This window comes from Centropristis striata, chromosome 22 (assembly GCF_030273125.1).
Source record: "Centropristis striata isolate RG_2023a ecotype Rhode Island chromosome 22, C.striata_1.0, whole genome shotgun sequence".
In the NCBI taxonomy this organism is placed as follows: domain Eukaryota; kingdom Metazoa; phylum Chordata; class Actinopteri; order Perciformes; family Serranidae; genus Centropristis; species Centropristis striata.
The window spans coordinates 2,400,173-2,415,064 of NC_081538.1; the positions used below are offsets into that span (position 1 = coordinate 2,400,173).

The 14,892-nt window shown below is 36.5% G+C and overlaps 1 protein-coding gene and 1 long non-coding RNA gene across 2 annotated transcripts in view; one reads left to right on the forward strand and one right to left on the reverse strand.

The window, feature by feature from the left end:
• LOC131960291 (uncharacterized) overlaps positions 1–14,892 on the forward strand; it is a 138,114-nt gene that overhangs the window by 41,665 nt on the left and 81,557 nt on the right. The gene's annotated exons all lie outside the window — the stretch shown is intronic.
• cacna2d1a (calcium channel, voltage-dependent, alpha 2/delta subunit 1a) overlaps positions 1–14,892 on the reverse strand; it is a 158,113-nt gene that overhangs the window by 22,364 nt on the left and 120,857 nt on the right. Inside the window, exons 23-29 of the mRNA XM_059325449.1 lie at positions 10,634–10,694; positions 10,390–10,493; positions 5,319–5,403; positions 5,035–5,097; positions 3,103–3,218; positions 2,944–3,015; positions 1,353–1,420 (exon numbers count right to left, since the gene is read on the reverse strand). Of these exons, the coding sequence (XP_059181432.1) occupies positions 1,353–1,420; positions 2,944–3,015; positions 3,103–3,218; positions 5,035–5,097; positions 5,319–5,403; positions 10,390–10,493; positions 10,634–10,694 (569 nt within the window). The remainder of the gene's footprint in view (positions 1–1,352; positions 1,421–2,943; positions 3,016–3,102; positions 3,219–5,034; positions 5,098–5,318; positions 5,404–10,389; positions 10,494–10,633; positions 10,695–14,892) is intronic.

Below are 14,892 nucleotides of genomic sequence, written 5' to 3' on the forward strand. Positions count from 1 at the left end.
AACTTTGACTTGACATATTATATAATATATACTGTATTATTATTACAATTATATACCATCTAGTCACTATAGCATTGTTGCCATCATATCATCAGTATAATTACCATCATCTTGCCAACCATCCTACCAACTGATCTTCTTTTTTTAACTCTTAAGTGTCCTTGTTCTATTGTTGTTTTTATTTATGCTACCTGAGTATTTTGTTCTATTGTATTTTATTGTACTTGAATACCGGATTGCTGTGACAACCGAATTTCCCTTCGGGGATGAATAAAGTAATCTATCTATCTATCTATCTATCTATCTATCTATCTATCTATCTATCTATCTATCTATCTATCTATCTATCTATCTATCTATCTATCTATCTATCTATCTATCTATCTATCTATCTATCTATCTATCTATCTATCTATCTATCTATCTATCTATCTATCTATCTATCTATCTATCTATCTATACGTAAACTGAATAGTAAAGTATCTTTTAATTATTACTTGAGAATGCACTATTTAAATTTGTGAGTAGTGAATTAACATATTTACTGTATGAAAGTGAGAATTAATGTAATAGATATGAATGTAATAACTTATTAGGAATGATTTCTGATGACGTATATAATAATGTCTACAATGTTTAATTGTAGACATTATTATCATATAAAGTGATTTTTGTTTTGTCTTGTGGACCCCAGGAAGACTAGCTCGTCCCACTTTTGGTGACAGCTAATGGGGATCTTTTTAACAATAAACAATATCTATCTATCTATCTATCTATCTATCTATCTATCTATCTATCTATCTATCTATCTATCTATCTATCTATCTATCTATCTATCTATCTATCTATCTATCTATCTATCTATCTATCTATACGTGAACTGAATAGTAAAGTATCTTTTAATTATTACTTGAGAATGCACTATTTAAATTTGTGAGTAGTGAATTAACATATTTACTGTATGAAAGTGAGAATTAATGTAATAGATATGAATGTAATCATGTAATAACTTATTTGGAATGATTTCTGATGACGTATATAATAATGTCTACAATGTTTAATTGTTAAGTGATTTTTGTTTTGTCTTGTGGACCCCAGGAAGACTAGCTCGTCCCACTTTTGGTGACAGCTAATGGGGATCTTTTTAACAATAAACAATAAACACTATCTATCTATCTATCTATCTATCTATCTATCTATCTATCTATCTATCTATCTATCTATCTATCTATCTATCTATCTATCTATCTATCTATCTATCTATCTATCTATCTATCTATCTATCTATCTATCTATCTATCTATCTATCTATCTATCTATCTATCTATCTATCTATCTATCTATCTACTCACATTGATCTTCTGTGTGGTGTTGATGAAGCTCGTCATCCAGGCACTGATGTCCAACTTCACGCCGACCACTGGGATCAAACACAAAAACCAGACATCCTAGATCATGTGGGACCTCTGTGTCAACTTTACTCTCTGAACTTGGAAACTGAAAACTTGGCCAAGGATCACAGGAGACCAGACAACTTGATGTGTGTGTGTTTGTGTGTGTATGTCACAGGGAGAGGGAGAAGTGACGAGTAACGGCCTGTAAATAATATCCGCCTGTGTGTCAGAAGATATAAAGGCATGAGTAGGGTTAAGGCTAATGTAGGTGTGTAAATGTACTGACTAATTCCTGAAAGAAGTCTCGTACTGGTTGCTAATAAAGATGATTTAGTATAGACGTGCGCCCAGTGTCCTCCGAACATATAAAAACAGAATGTGCAATAATGTTTACAAAATATCTCGCCGATTTATTTTCCCATCATACAGCGGCAATGACTTTAACTCATAATATACACATGTAACGAAAACAACAAACCGAATTGTTCCTTATAGTCTAGACGGAATTGTCCAAAAAGTGAAAGTGAGGAGCATTTATGGGTACAAGTCGGGAACTGGCCTACTTTACTTATTTCAAGGGTGCTGAATCCAAAAAAAATGGTTCCCAAGTGAAATTTTGAGTTTTTGACCTTCTCATTTGCATATCAAAATGGCGGCCGTTGGTCGTTGGACCATTTTCCCCTTAGTTTTTTTGTAAGTAGGCAATCAAAGATGAGGAAATTAAGTTTCTGGATCTTTAGTCTAGGGTCAAAGTAAGGATTTAGTGGAGGCTCAGTGTCTTTTATATATATATATATATATGTGCAAAATACCAACTTTTAATGTGAAATTAAGCATCATTTGTGTCATTTTTTTAAGGCCGACATAAATATTCAATCAATATCACTTTTAAATGTTCCAGTTGGTATTTTGCATATATATATATATATATATATAAATAAAAAGACACTGAGCCTCCACTATATCCTTGCTCTGACTCTAGACTATAGATCCAGAAACTTAATTTCCTCATCTTTGATTGCCTACTTACAAAAAAACTAAGGGGAAATGGTCCAATGACTGTGCAAGATGGGCAATTTGGTGGCCATTTGATACAAATTAGAAGATCAAAAACTCGAAATTTCGCTTGGGAACCATTTTTTTTGGACTCAGCACCCTTGAGATATGTAAGGTAGGCCGGTTCCTGACTTGTACCCATAAATGCTCCTCACTTCTTATAGAAGGCCTTTATTCTGAAATCCGTCTAGACTATTATATCAACGACCAAAATACTAATAGGTACTAGGCACAAACTGGGCACAGTCGAAAACTGTTTGCTTCCCAAATTCACCTGGTTTCCCCAAGTTAAATGGCCCAACCCACAGCAAACACAGCTCCCCCCAGTGGCATGGAGCAAAATTACATGAAATACAAAAATGAATATGGCTCATTTAGATACAAATAAGACACAAAGCTGTAAGTGTGAATGTGTTTATAAGAGAGACAACTTGAGGAAGGAGGAGTATGAATGTGTAAATACGAGCCCCTCTCTCTCTTTGTGGTTCCTTACCAGCTGGTTTCAGGGTGATACCGTCTACGTTGAGGTTTACCGCTTTGCTCACCAGGACCGTGTCGTCACTTGCTGCATGAAGAAGAATAAAGGAACGCTTTAAATATGTGCATACTCACTGAGACACAAGAAACACACACATTTTCTCATTTTACTCACAGTTTTCTATTTTGGTGTAGGGTGTAGGAGTGAAGATATACAGATCGTTGTCCAAACTTCTCTTATAGAAACTGGACTCGTACGTCTCTGCTTCTTCTTTCCAGGCCAGCCCGGCACTGTTGAACACATTTGTACAAATAAAACACACATAAATGCCATTATCAAACCTCTCTGAGGAGACAGTGGGCCCCGAGGCAGAGACATTAAAAAAGGACATTAAAAAGGCCTCACCACCTGTCCTTTATAGCTGTTTAGCCTGTTTTTGTTGTCGATTTGTGTGTCTTTGTAGTTGTTACTCATCTCTATGTGGTTTCACGTTTTTAGTGTCACTTTACAACTGTTTTGTTCTTTTTGCAGGCAAGTATTTTCTTTGGTTTTGCCCATGTAGTCTTTTTTTTCATCTCTTTGTAGTTGTTTAGTGTCTCTTTGTTGTAATTTTGTGTCGTTTGTAATCATTTTTCTCTTTGAGTGTTGACTTTTGTCTCTTTTCATAGTTGAAATGTCTCTTTGTAGTTGTTTAATGTCTCTTTGTGGTAAGTTTGTCTCTTTTCATAGTTGTTTTGAGTCTCTATGTAGTCTCATTGTGTCTGGTTGCAGTCTGTTTTCTTGAGAAAAAAATAAAACTCCAGTTCAGAGGAAAAATTTTGTGCTGCAGAAGTTGCTTTCTAACACCTCAAGATGGTAGTGAGGTTCGCACCGTGTATTACTGGACATTACTGGATTATTATTTGTTTGAAATGTTTAAAAGGCTGAAAACAAAAAAAAAGTAGCCTTTCATACAATTACTTCTATGAAAATACATCACATCCTGAAAGAGTGAACAGCATTTTATTTTTGCAATGGAAAAACAAAAAGGCTGGTTGTTAAATAATACCCAAGAATTGTCCGAAATAAGACACTGCATTCATGTTTCAAGTTTTGTTGTTGTCTGTTTTGCAGTTTTGGTCTTTTTGAAGTCAAGTTTTTTCTTTGGTTTTGCCCATGAATTTGTTTTTGTTTTTTCATCTCTTTGTGCTAATTTTATGCCTTTTGTAGTCATTTTGAGTCCCTTTGTAGTCGCCTTTTGCCTTTTTTCAGGTGTTTTGAATCTCTATGTGATAACTTTGTGTCTATTTGCAGTTTCTTTGCATCTTTTGACGCTGTTTTGATGACTGTAGTATTATGTTTCTTTAAGGTAATTGTAAGTCCCTTCCTAGTTGGTACAGGTTTTCTTTGATCCACATTTTTCAGGGGAAGGCCAGAGAGCTCTTCATACCCAGTAGGTTTGTTACTTTCATCTACGCTCCTCAAGAAAAACCCCTAGATCTCTTTAAAAAAAAAAATTATAGGCCATTTGTTATGACTGTTCCTTTGTGAAATACTTAAAATAGGCGTAATTGTTGCTGTCTGACCTATTGTTAATGTTTGACACGGTAAAATACCCAAAGACTTGACTGTTTTAAATAAATTTTGTGAACTATCAGTTAAAAGAGTCGAGTCTTTGCAGGTGGGTATACATGCAGGCAGATATACGTAAACCGCCTTCAAAATAAAAGCACTGCGGTTGTATTGATTTCCAATTTCTGGGCCGCCTAATGCCCAGGTCTGCTCATGAACAACCGCTGTAGAAGAAATTCAGTCATGTTCCACAAAGAGGTCACCCAAGGCCAGACAGAATCCCATCTGGCCAAAGAATGCCTTTGGATCCCCCAGTAGTCACTGGAAAAAGTAGGTAGGGGTATAGAGAAAAGGTCTGCTTAGCCTGCTAACACCATGACTCAGATTAGATGAAGTGGCACTGGATGGATGGACAGGTGAATGTTCAAAATGTTATTATTTATAGAATAGAAAGCAGCTTTCTTAGCAGACCACATATATCAAATAATCCTGAATATATTGTCCTTACAATGCTTCTAAATCAAAGCCCCCCTGCCTTAGGAGCTTAACAAGTACCTTTTGGGGTAGACCCGTGTGATCCCTCCATCGGTGGCAACAAATCTGGCCAAGACACCAGACCTGACAAGCAGAGAAGATAAAGCCATAAAACATACAGTTACAAAAATCTGGAATGTGCTTTCTGTCTGCATGACATTTACTGGTGATGCTGAAATACTTGAACCATCTGCAGTCAATTTATACTCTGACATTCATTACAAAATGCCAAGTAACAAATAATCGATGCCATATTGCCACGTTTGTCTGGTGAAGTGGCAGAAAGATTTTGGTTCTTCACTTACTGCGCATCATAACCTTTCCAATGCTTGATCAGAGATGAGGTGATGCCAGCATCCAGGAGCAATCGGTTCACCAGCTCCACGTTACCTGAAACAGAACATTTCAGCTTAAACAATTTATCTCTGAATTTGTGTGTCTGATCAGAAAGTAAATGTTTAACTGTCAGGTATTTAAAATGTCCATTTTGTTCTTTTTTTAGACGTCCTAAGCAAGGTTATTATAGTTAATGAAAACTAACGAAATAATGAAAACTAGAATTGGAAAAATATTTCCGTTAACTGAAATAAAAATAAAAATGAGAGTTTTTAAAAAACGATAATTAACTGAAACTGTATTTTGTGGTTACAAAACTAACTAAAACTAACTAAAATTAGAGTGAAAATGTCCTTCGTTTTCATCTTTGTCAACTTTTTTCATACGTAAACCTTTTTGGTTGATATGAAATCTATTTCATCTATCTGGTTTTATGACTTAATAAACTTATTGGGGCTGAGATGGATCAGACAAAGGAAATAAAGGCAACAATTACTGTGACCTTTCTGAATCTCAAAACCCAACAAATACCCCATTACAAAAAAAACTAAAACTAACACGAAAACGAATAAAAACTAAACTAAAACTAAGCATTTTCCCAAAAATAAAAACTAATTAAAACTAGCAAACTCACTCTGAAAACTAATTAAAACTAACTGAATTTAAAAACAAAAAATGACAACGAAATTAAAACTAAAACTAATGAAAAATCCAAAACTATTATAACCTTGGTCCTAAGCTTAAAAGTCTGAGTACTAGGAATCTGCTGGAATATGTATGATAAGTGCCTCAATAGCCAACAGGGAACAGATATTAAAAAAGAGAAAAGGAAGGAAAAGGTAACCAAAAGGAAAGAAAAAATCCTAAAGAATAATATGATATGATCCACAGAGTATATATGATACCAGAAAAGCAAAGAACAAAATAAAATTGGGAGAGAGTTGGGAACACTTAAGCATTTACATCACATTTTAGGCATTCAAAATGAATTGAAAATTGAGCGCAACGTGGGAATAAGCTCCGGTTGATATGCTTCTAAACTTACAAGGACCCGAGCAAAGTTAGAGGAACGAAACCAATTTGACCAACAGATGAGGCTTTCTTTTTCTTTCAGAAAGAAGGTAAGAAAAGGTTACATCTCAGACACAAAACAGACACAATGTGATGGTGGAAGAAGTATTCAGATCCCGTACTTAAGTAAAAGTACTAATACAAAACTATGAAATTACTCCACTACAAGTAAAAGTCCTGCATTCAGAACTTACTTAAGTAAAAGTACAAAAGTATCAGCATCAAAATGTACTTAAAGTATCAAAAGTAAAAGTACTTGTTATGCCGAATGGACCCACTCAGATTGTTTTATATATTCTAAATATCTTATTACATTATTTGTATTGATGATTTTATGTAAGCAGGGTTTTAATTTTGTAACAATATGGCTCATTTAAGTACTTAATATACTGTTATAAGATTTAATAATATAAAAAAGTCTAATCACCTTAAATTGATCATATGTTTTATGTTGAATCTTGACCTGAAAAGTAACTAAAGCTGTCAGCTAAATGTAGTGGAGTAAAAAGTACAATATTTGCCTCAAAATGTAGTGGAGTAGAAGTATACATTTCCAGAAAATAGAAACACAAGTAAAGTACAAGTACCTCAAAATTGTACTTAAGTACAGTACTTGAGTAAATGTACTTAGTTACTTTCCACCACTGCACAATGTGATGGTGAAACTGAAGGTAAAGCCCCAAAAAAAACGATTGATAAATGTTCCTAATGCTGCCAAGGTGTCGGTGGTGGGTTGGTGTAACAAATTATTTTGAGTCCCTTTGTAGTTGCCTTTTGCCTTTTTTCATAGGTGTTTTGAATCTCTATGTGGTAACTTTGTGTCTATTTGCAGTTTCTTTGCATCTTTTGACGCTGTTTTGATCACTGTAGTATTATGTTTCTTTAAGGCAGTAGTTCTCAACCTTTTTGAGTCACGACCCCCAATTTAACATGCATGTTGTCCGTGTCCCCCACTCACTGAACACAATCTCACACGCACAGTTCAGACCACCCAAAAAAGAAACAAAATGACCAAAAAACACGCAAAATGACCAAAAAAAGACACAAAATGACCAGAAAAAGGAAACAAAATGACCAAAAAAGACGCAAAATGACCCAAAAAAGGAAACAAAATGACCAAAAAAGACGCAAAATGACCAAAAAAAGGAAACAAAATGACCAAAAAAGACGCAAAATGACCAAAAAAATACACAAAATGACCCAAAAAAGGAAACAAAATGACCAAAAAAGACGCAAAATGACCAAAAAAAGACACAAAATGACCCAAAAAGACACAAAATGACCAGAAAAAGGAAACAAAATTACCAAAAAAGACACAAATTGACCAGAAAATGATCAAAAAAAGACACAAAATGACCAAAAAAAGACACAAAATGACCAAAAAAAGATACAAAATGACCAAAAAAAGACACAAAATGACCAAAAAAAGATACAAAATGACCAAAAAAAGACACAAAATTACCAAAAAGACTAAAACACATGAACACTTTAACACAGTGGAGACAGAGCTGACTTCCAAAATGATTTGGCGACCCCCAGAAATCATCTCGCGACCCCAATTGGGGTCCCGACCCCAAGGTTGAGAATAGCTGCTTTAAGGTAATTGTAAGTCCCTTCCTAGTTGGTACAGGTTTTCTTTGATCCACATTTTTCAGGGGAAGGCCAGAGAGCTCTTCATACCCAGTAGGTTTGTTACTTTAATCTACGCTCCTCAAGAAAAACCCCTAGATCTCTTTTAAAAAAAAAATTATAGACCATTTGTTATGACTGTTCCTTTGTGAAATACTTAAAATAGGCGTAATTGTTGCTGTTTGACCTATTGTTAATGTTTGACACGGTAAAATACCCAAAGACTAAGTGCCTCAATAGCCAACAGGGAACAGATATTAAAAAAGAGAAAAGGAAGGAAAAGGTAACCAAAAGGAAAGAAAAAAACCTAAAGAAAAATATGATATGATCCATAAAATGCTGGTTTTTATGTAAAGCCCCCCAAAAAACGATTGATAAATGTTCCTAATGCTGCCAAGGTGTCGGTGGTGGGTTGGTGTAACAAATTATTTTTCGAGACATCCGACAAGACCGCATGACAAACATAACAGGCGATAAAAGCCGCTCGCCCATTTTTTTGGCAGTGCCCGCCACTTTGAACTCTCCGACGACCCGCTTCAGTCCATTAACATCGAGGCTCGTCGATATATACCCCCACCATCTCCTCCAACCTTTATGACACACCACACACATCAGAGAAAACAGCTGGTGTAACACTTTATTCCCTACCCCACCTTCTCTCCTCGTGCAGTGGTTTTCATTAGGGTTCCTTTATTGAAGGCAGCCCAGGAATTCCTAATGTACTTCAAGTTCTTCGCCACTGCAGTGGCTTAACCAAGTAAAGCGTGTAACGATACTCAAGCCGCCAGTAGTGGCTCATACTCTCTCTCTCTTTCTCTCTCTCTCTCTCTCTCTCTGTCTGAACTCCCTGTGGACTCCATTAAACTAGCAGCTAATAATGGTGAAAGTAATATTTCAATTGGGTGAAAAGTTTTATTGGATTGATCATGTTGAGATGTTTGAACTAAGTTCTCAAACTCAAATTGTCAAAGCAAACTTGACGGCGATATTTTATAAACACCTGGGGACCTTTTTGTGTTACTCAAAGCGTGTGATGCATATCAATGAGTGTATGCAAGAAATGGTAAAGATGTTAATGCATTGGTCAGATGTTTTGGGAGAAGGTCCACCGGCCCCTGATTTGTGTTTTATTACTCCTCTCGTGCTCCTGGCTTGACGTGTCCTGCTCTTTCTCACAAACACACAGTAATTGGATGAGGTCGAGCGGCTATAGGTGGGGTGTGGAAGGCATATTACTGGTGAATATTGTGTGTGTGTGTGCGAGCGTGTGTGTGTCACATCTAAGCCGACGTGCCTCACACATGTGCACTCAGGCGTGTGATGGTCAGACTTTTAGAGTTAGCATCAAATGGGTAACACGAACACAGGGGTTCCACATCACAAAGCTTTGCCTGGTCATGCACACCAAACCCATGCAGCCAGACCTGTATTTCACTGGAAAGAGAGACCTCTGGGAATAGGTTTGGGTTGGCGCTCTTCCATTAAATGTTCAATGCACACCTTAATGCCAAGCCAGATGGCTGAGATTCATTCACATATACATACTAGAGCAAATACTGTAAAGCTTAGCAGCTCTTTGAGATGTAAATAGCAAGTCTGGAGTGAGAATGAGCTCCGAGCATGCTGCAGAGTTCAATAAGATCCAGTAGAAACGCTTTGATTCTCAAGATAAATGTCTTAGTTTATGGCACCAGGAGTGTTTAGTCCAGGGGTGTCAAACCCAAATACACAATGGGCCAAAATATAAAACTTGAATAAAATCGCGGGCCAACATTGAACAAATAAACCTTTTAATATATACCAAACATGTTTTGCTTTAACATTAAATATGGAACCAGCAACGCTTATAAACATACAATATATAACTAAATAGTGCAGACATGCAAAATCAAATTTCAAATAAAAAACACATCAGTGTCATTAATTTATTAAATAAAAATTAAATAAATGCCTCTTTTCTATTTGCATCCTTCTGATTTAAATATCAAAATAAACTTTTTCAACAGGTTAATAAATTCTGCCTTTCTTTTCTCCATTTTTGGGAAGGGGTAGCTGGGAGACAGCTCTAGCTTGAGGTTGCTATGACGACTGTCACAGAGGAGCGTTTCTGGGTCCTGTCCTGATTGACGCGCCAAAACAACAGCAGGGCATTGTGGGATTTGTAGTATTAGCGGTAAATTCGCCGTATAATGCCGGCGGGTCAGCTTTTATAGTACAATAATAATATAATAATTTAGTATTGCCTCGCGGGCCAAATAAGATTACACTGCGGGCGAAATTTAGCCCGCGGGCCAGAGTTTTGACACCCCTGGTTTAGTCATTGAGTGTTTTGATACTCACACATGGGGTTGTTTGGAGTCTTTGTGTCGATGTAATTGTTGAACTCAATGAGGAACTCGGTGTTGTTTTTGTTCTTGTCAGGTTTTAAGTCCTTGCAGTACATCCTGTAGAAAATGAGACAATAACAAGTGAATCACAAGGTTGAAATCTGCATCAATCCTGAGTCACAGTAGAAATAAAAACAAAAAAAGTTTTTCAAATTGTTTGGTAAATGTGATCAAAAACAAACTATTTGCCATCTTACCTGGGTGCGATAAATGTATAGCCGTATTCATCAAACTTGTCTGCCATCAGGCTTTCAGAAACTGGTGAAAGGTATAAAAGATTATTAATCTTCCTCCAATGCAGGTTAATATTAGACGGGATAAAATTAAACTAATATATAATTATTATATGCAGGTAAAATGGTGCTCCTGGACAGAATGTAAAACTTGTTGAATATTAAAAGTGCATCAAAAAAAAGAGACCAAAAGCAGAAATGAGATTAAATCGCTCTACAGATTGAGCAGTAAAACATTAGCACCATAGCTCCACATATTCAACTTCCATTTAATTCACTCTTATGCTTAAAGGGATAGTTCAGATTTTTTGGAGTGGGGTTGTATGAGTCACTTGTACATAATGAGTGTATTATCTACTCTAGGTTAATGGTCAGCATGCTCCCAATTTGGAGAATCAGGCAGAAGCGCTAGGATAGAAGCTAAGCAATGTACTGCTGTGGATGGGGGCAGCAGCAAAATGTATTTTAGCCATTTAAAAAACAGTTACATCAGTTGAGGTGTATGCTATATTTAGGAAGTTTTCATTGCTTTACCTTGCTGCATTATCCTCTATTGTCAAATCCACTGAATTCCTTACACAAAAAAAAGTATTTTACCTCGTAGAACACTGGAGTTGCTGGTCTACAGCTGCATCGATCAGTTTGTTTTTTGTGTTATTGTGTCACTTTGGTGTTTTAAATGGTAAGTTCACATACACCAAAGTCACACAATAACATAAAGTAACGTTCTGATGGAGGCCATGGTAGAACTGGAAATGCCATGTTCTGTGAGCTTCAATTACTGTTTTTGTCAACAGAGTCTGGGGGCTTTCACTATCACGTACCATATAAAGTTAAACAATGCTGTCTGATGGTAACACTGCAAAAAAAGAAAAGTTGGGTGAACTCAAAATTTCAAGGCAACAAACTTCGATAAAATTTTAATTTGGACAATTAAACTACATATTTTAAGTTTTGTTTTTGAGTTTGCTCAACTCTGAATTCATATTTTTGTCAACTCAACTGTAAGTTGTACTAACTTATAATTTACATTGTAATAACTTTTAATCCTTACTTCTGCTAACTTCTGCAATGTGCTGAATTGGCACGATTGTAACGCCGCTATGAAATGTCAGCTAATGTTGCGACCACAATTTAGAGTTAGCATTGATACGCTAATGGCTACTCTTGTAGCTGTAACAAGCAGCGCCGCTAGCATCAGTTAGCCGCTAGCATCAGCTAGCCGCTAGCTTTCGCTAATGACCGAATTTCACAACAAAGAAATAAGAGTTAGCAGAACTATTGTCCCTTGTTGTGAACCCCAACTTAAAGATATAAGTAACAACAACTCACCAACTTGTTTTTGAGCAGACAACTGGCTTCCTTTGTTGTGCTAACTTACACTATTGCCCTAAATGTCAATAATTTATATTTCCAAGTTTTACCAACTTAAATCACTGTTTTAGGCCAAAAAATACAAGTTGGCTTTTTTGCAGTGAAGGTAATGCTAGTTAATATTGTAAAATATAGCGTACACTTAAACCAATGTAGATTTTTTTTACTTTGCCGGTTTTTTAAGATGGTTTTTAAGTGTTTTTGCTGCTGCCCCCATGCACAGCCGTACATTGTTTAGCTCCCGTGCCAGTAATCCTGCCTGTTTCTCCAAACTGGGGGAAGGTAATACACTGACTATGGCTAAGAAACTCATACAACATAACTTAAAAAAATCCAGACGATGCCTTTCAGGTCTTTATGTTTAAGATATTTAGTTAAAATGCAACATACAATAGCTTTGTAAAGTGAGGGGTTGATACTCAAAAAGGAAATTATTTATCACAAAACTGGACTAACTACAGGAAAAGCTTGAGGACAGTTTTACACTACACAGAAATTAAAAGCCTTGCACGGACAGCTGAAAGTCAGGTATAAATGCAAAAGGACCAGAATAGGCTTGGCTAGACATGCTGGGTACAGTACCGGACCAACGAGGCTCAAGAACGAGAGGAAAGAGATGAAAGTAAAGGAAAAAATACTTGCCATCTTTCCCTGGAGTGGAAAAAAATCCCAGCAGAGAGAAAGTAAGCGAACGAGAGAATCGTCCCCCAGGGAGGTAAAGACGAGAGGGAAAAGAAAGGGGAAAAAAAGACAGGGTAAAACCACAGGGGTCAAAGGTGACACAATATTTTATTCACAGAGCGAGTCCTGAATAGAAATATTGCACTCCAAACAAAACGTTAAAGGCCTTTGGATGTAAATGGAGACAGTGCTGATGGAGAACACAAAGGCCGGCTTAAAATGCGGTCAGGCGTTTTAAAAGTTATGATTTAGATGTGTTTTTAGCATTAGTATTAGCATTCTTTTGGTGATAGAGTAAATCTGTGGAGTTACTGCACTTCAGTGATGTATTTGCATTACAATACGGCACATAGGAGGAATATTAACCACAGCTCATAACCTTAACGTCCCTCTGACATTCTCCAAAGCATGTTGTGTTGACAGTTGATTATACCGTACAGCAGAATTTCTCATGACGACATGGGCTACTCCTTGTCCTCTTTGGTGGTCATGATTGGGAAATAATTGCACCCATGTGTTGCTCCTTTGATACTCGGTCACCACTTACTAATCCAACAAAGTATCTAGTAATGATGGATAGCAGGGAGATTTGGGGAGTGACGACTGCTTATATTTCTGCACTCTCGCACGCCTTTTCACACCGACAATGACATCTCAGCTATTTTTGTGAATATTTTGAGAATAACTGAATCAGTGCAGTATCTATGACATGCAGCTACAATCCATCCAAAATCTTGAATGGATTTCAGAAGGAATCAACATCACACACAGAGGCATGCAAGACAAGAACCTTCACTGACTTTACACATGCATGACAAGTAGATGTGGGAATTGGGACATGATATGTCTTCAAGTTCACTTGAGTTTTTAAATTGACTTTTATTCTTCAATTCACCCTTTGAAAAAGTAGAAAATAGTCTAGACGGAATTGTCCAAAAAGTGAAAGTGAGGAGCATTTATGGGTACAAGTCGGGAACTGGCCTACTTTACTTATTTCAAGGGTGCTGAATCCAAAAAAAAATGGTTCCCAAGCGAAATTTTGAGTTTTTTGACCTTCTCATTTGCATATCAAAATGGCGGCCGTTGGTCGTTGGACCATTTTCCCCTAGTTTTTTTGTAAGTAGTCAATCAAAGATGAGGAAATTAAGTTTCTGGATCTATAGTCTAGGGTCAGAGCAAGAATATAGTGGAGGCTCAGTGTCTTATATATATATATATATATATATATATATATATATATATATATATATATATATATATATATATATATATATATATATATATATATATAATTTGGTTGTTGGTTGTAGTTTGAAAATAGTTCCTACATGAAACTCCTCACAACAAGGCTTGTGGATTATCTTGAATTAAAAATGTTTGGCACTTTGAGCACCAAAAGCTAAGCACCATTTGTTTTACTACATTCAAGACAAGGCAGACACCTTGACAGCCAATTTCTCCAAAATGTGGAAACTCACACGAAAATTATACATAAATAGCACTATAGTTAATAGGAAAAATATGTATTCTTTTCAACATTTATGATTCAATGATCACAAACAAGACAAAAGTGATGACAAAGCAGACAGAAGTAGGAACAGAAGAGATGGGCATTAGTGTGTCAGGAGGGACTCTGTCTTTCATTAGGACTTATTAAACAAGGTTGTAAAACTCAAAGTGAGTCAAAAAGAGAAAACTAAAAGAAAACAAAGAAAAAGCACCGACTCATGTTTTGGGTGCAGACTCACAGCTTTCTCCTTTATAGCTTCACCTCTAAATAATACAAACATCCTGTCCTGTGTTCTTCCTGCTGCAGTGGCTTAGTGCCAAAACCACATCTGAGGGCCATTGGAACAGGTGGGGGGTTAAATACATACATGCACACACAGACGTACACACACACCATCTGCGACACGCTGTGTGGGCGCACATTGCATGCGAAGCGCTGCTTCTGAGAGCAGACACCAGCTTGATTCAGTGTAACAGAATTGTCATTATTAATCAGAAGCCACGAAGAAAGAAGAAAAACAGAAAACAAAACGCTTCTGTGTTTGTGAGTCTGCCACACCGCGTATGACCAACCAATTACAATAGTCAGGCGGCTTAGCCAAATAAAGGGGACACGGCGGACAAAAGCACCAATTTTGGTAACACTTTACAATGACCAT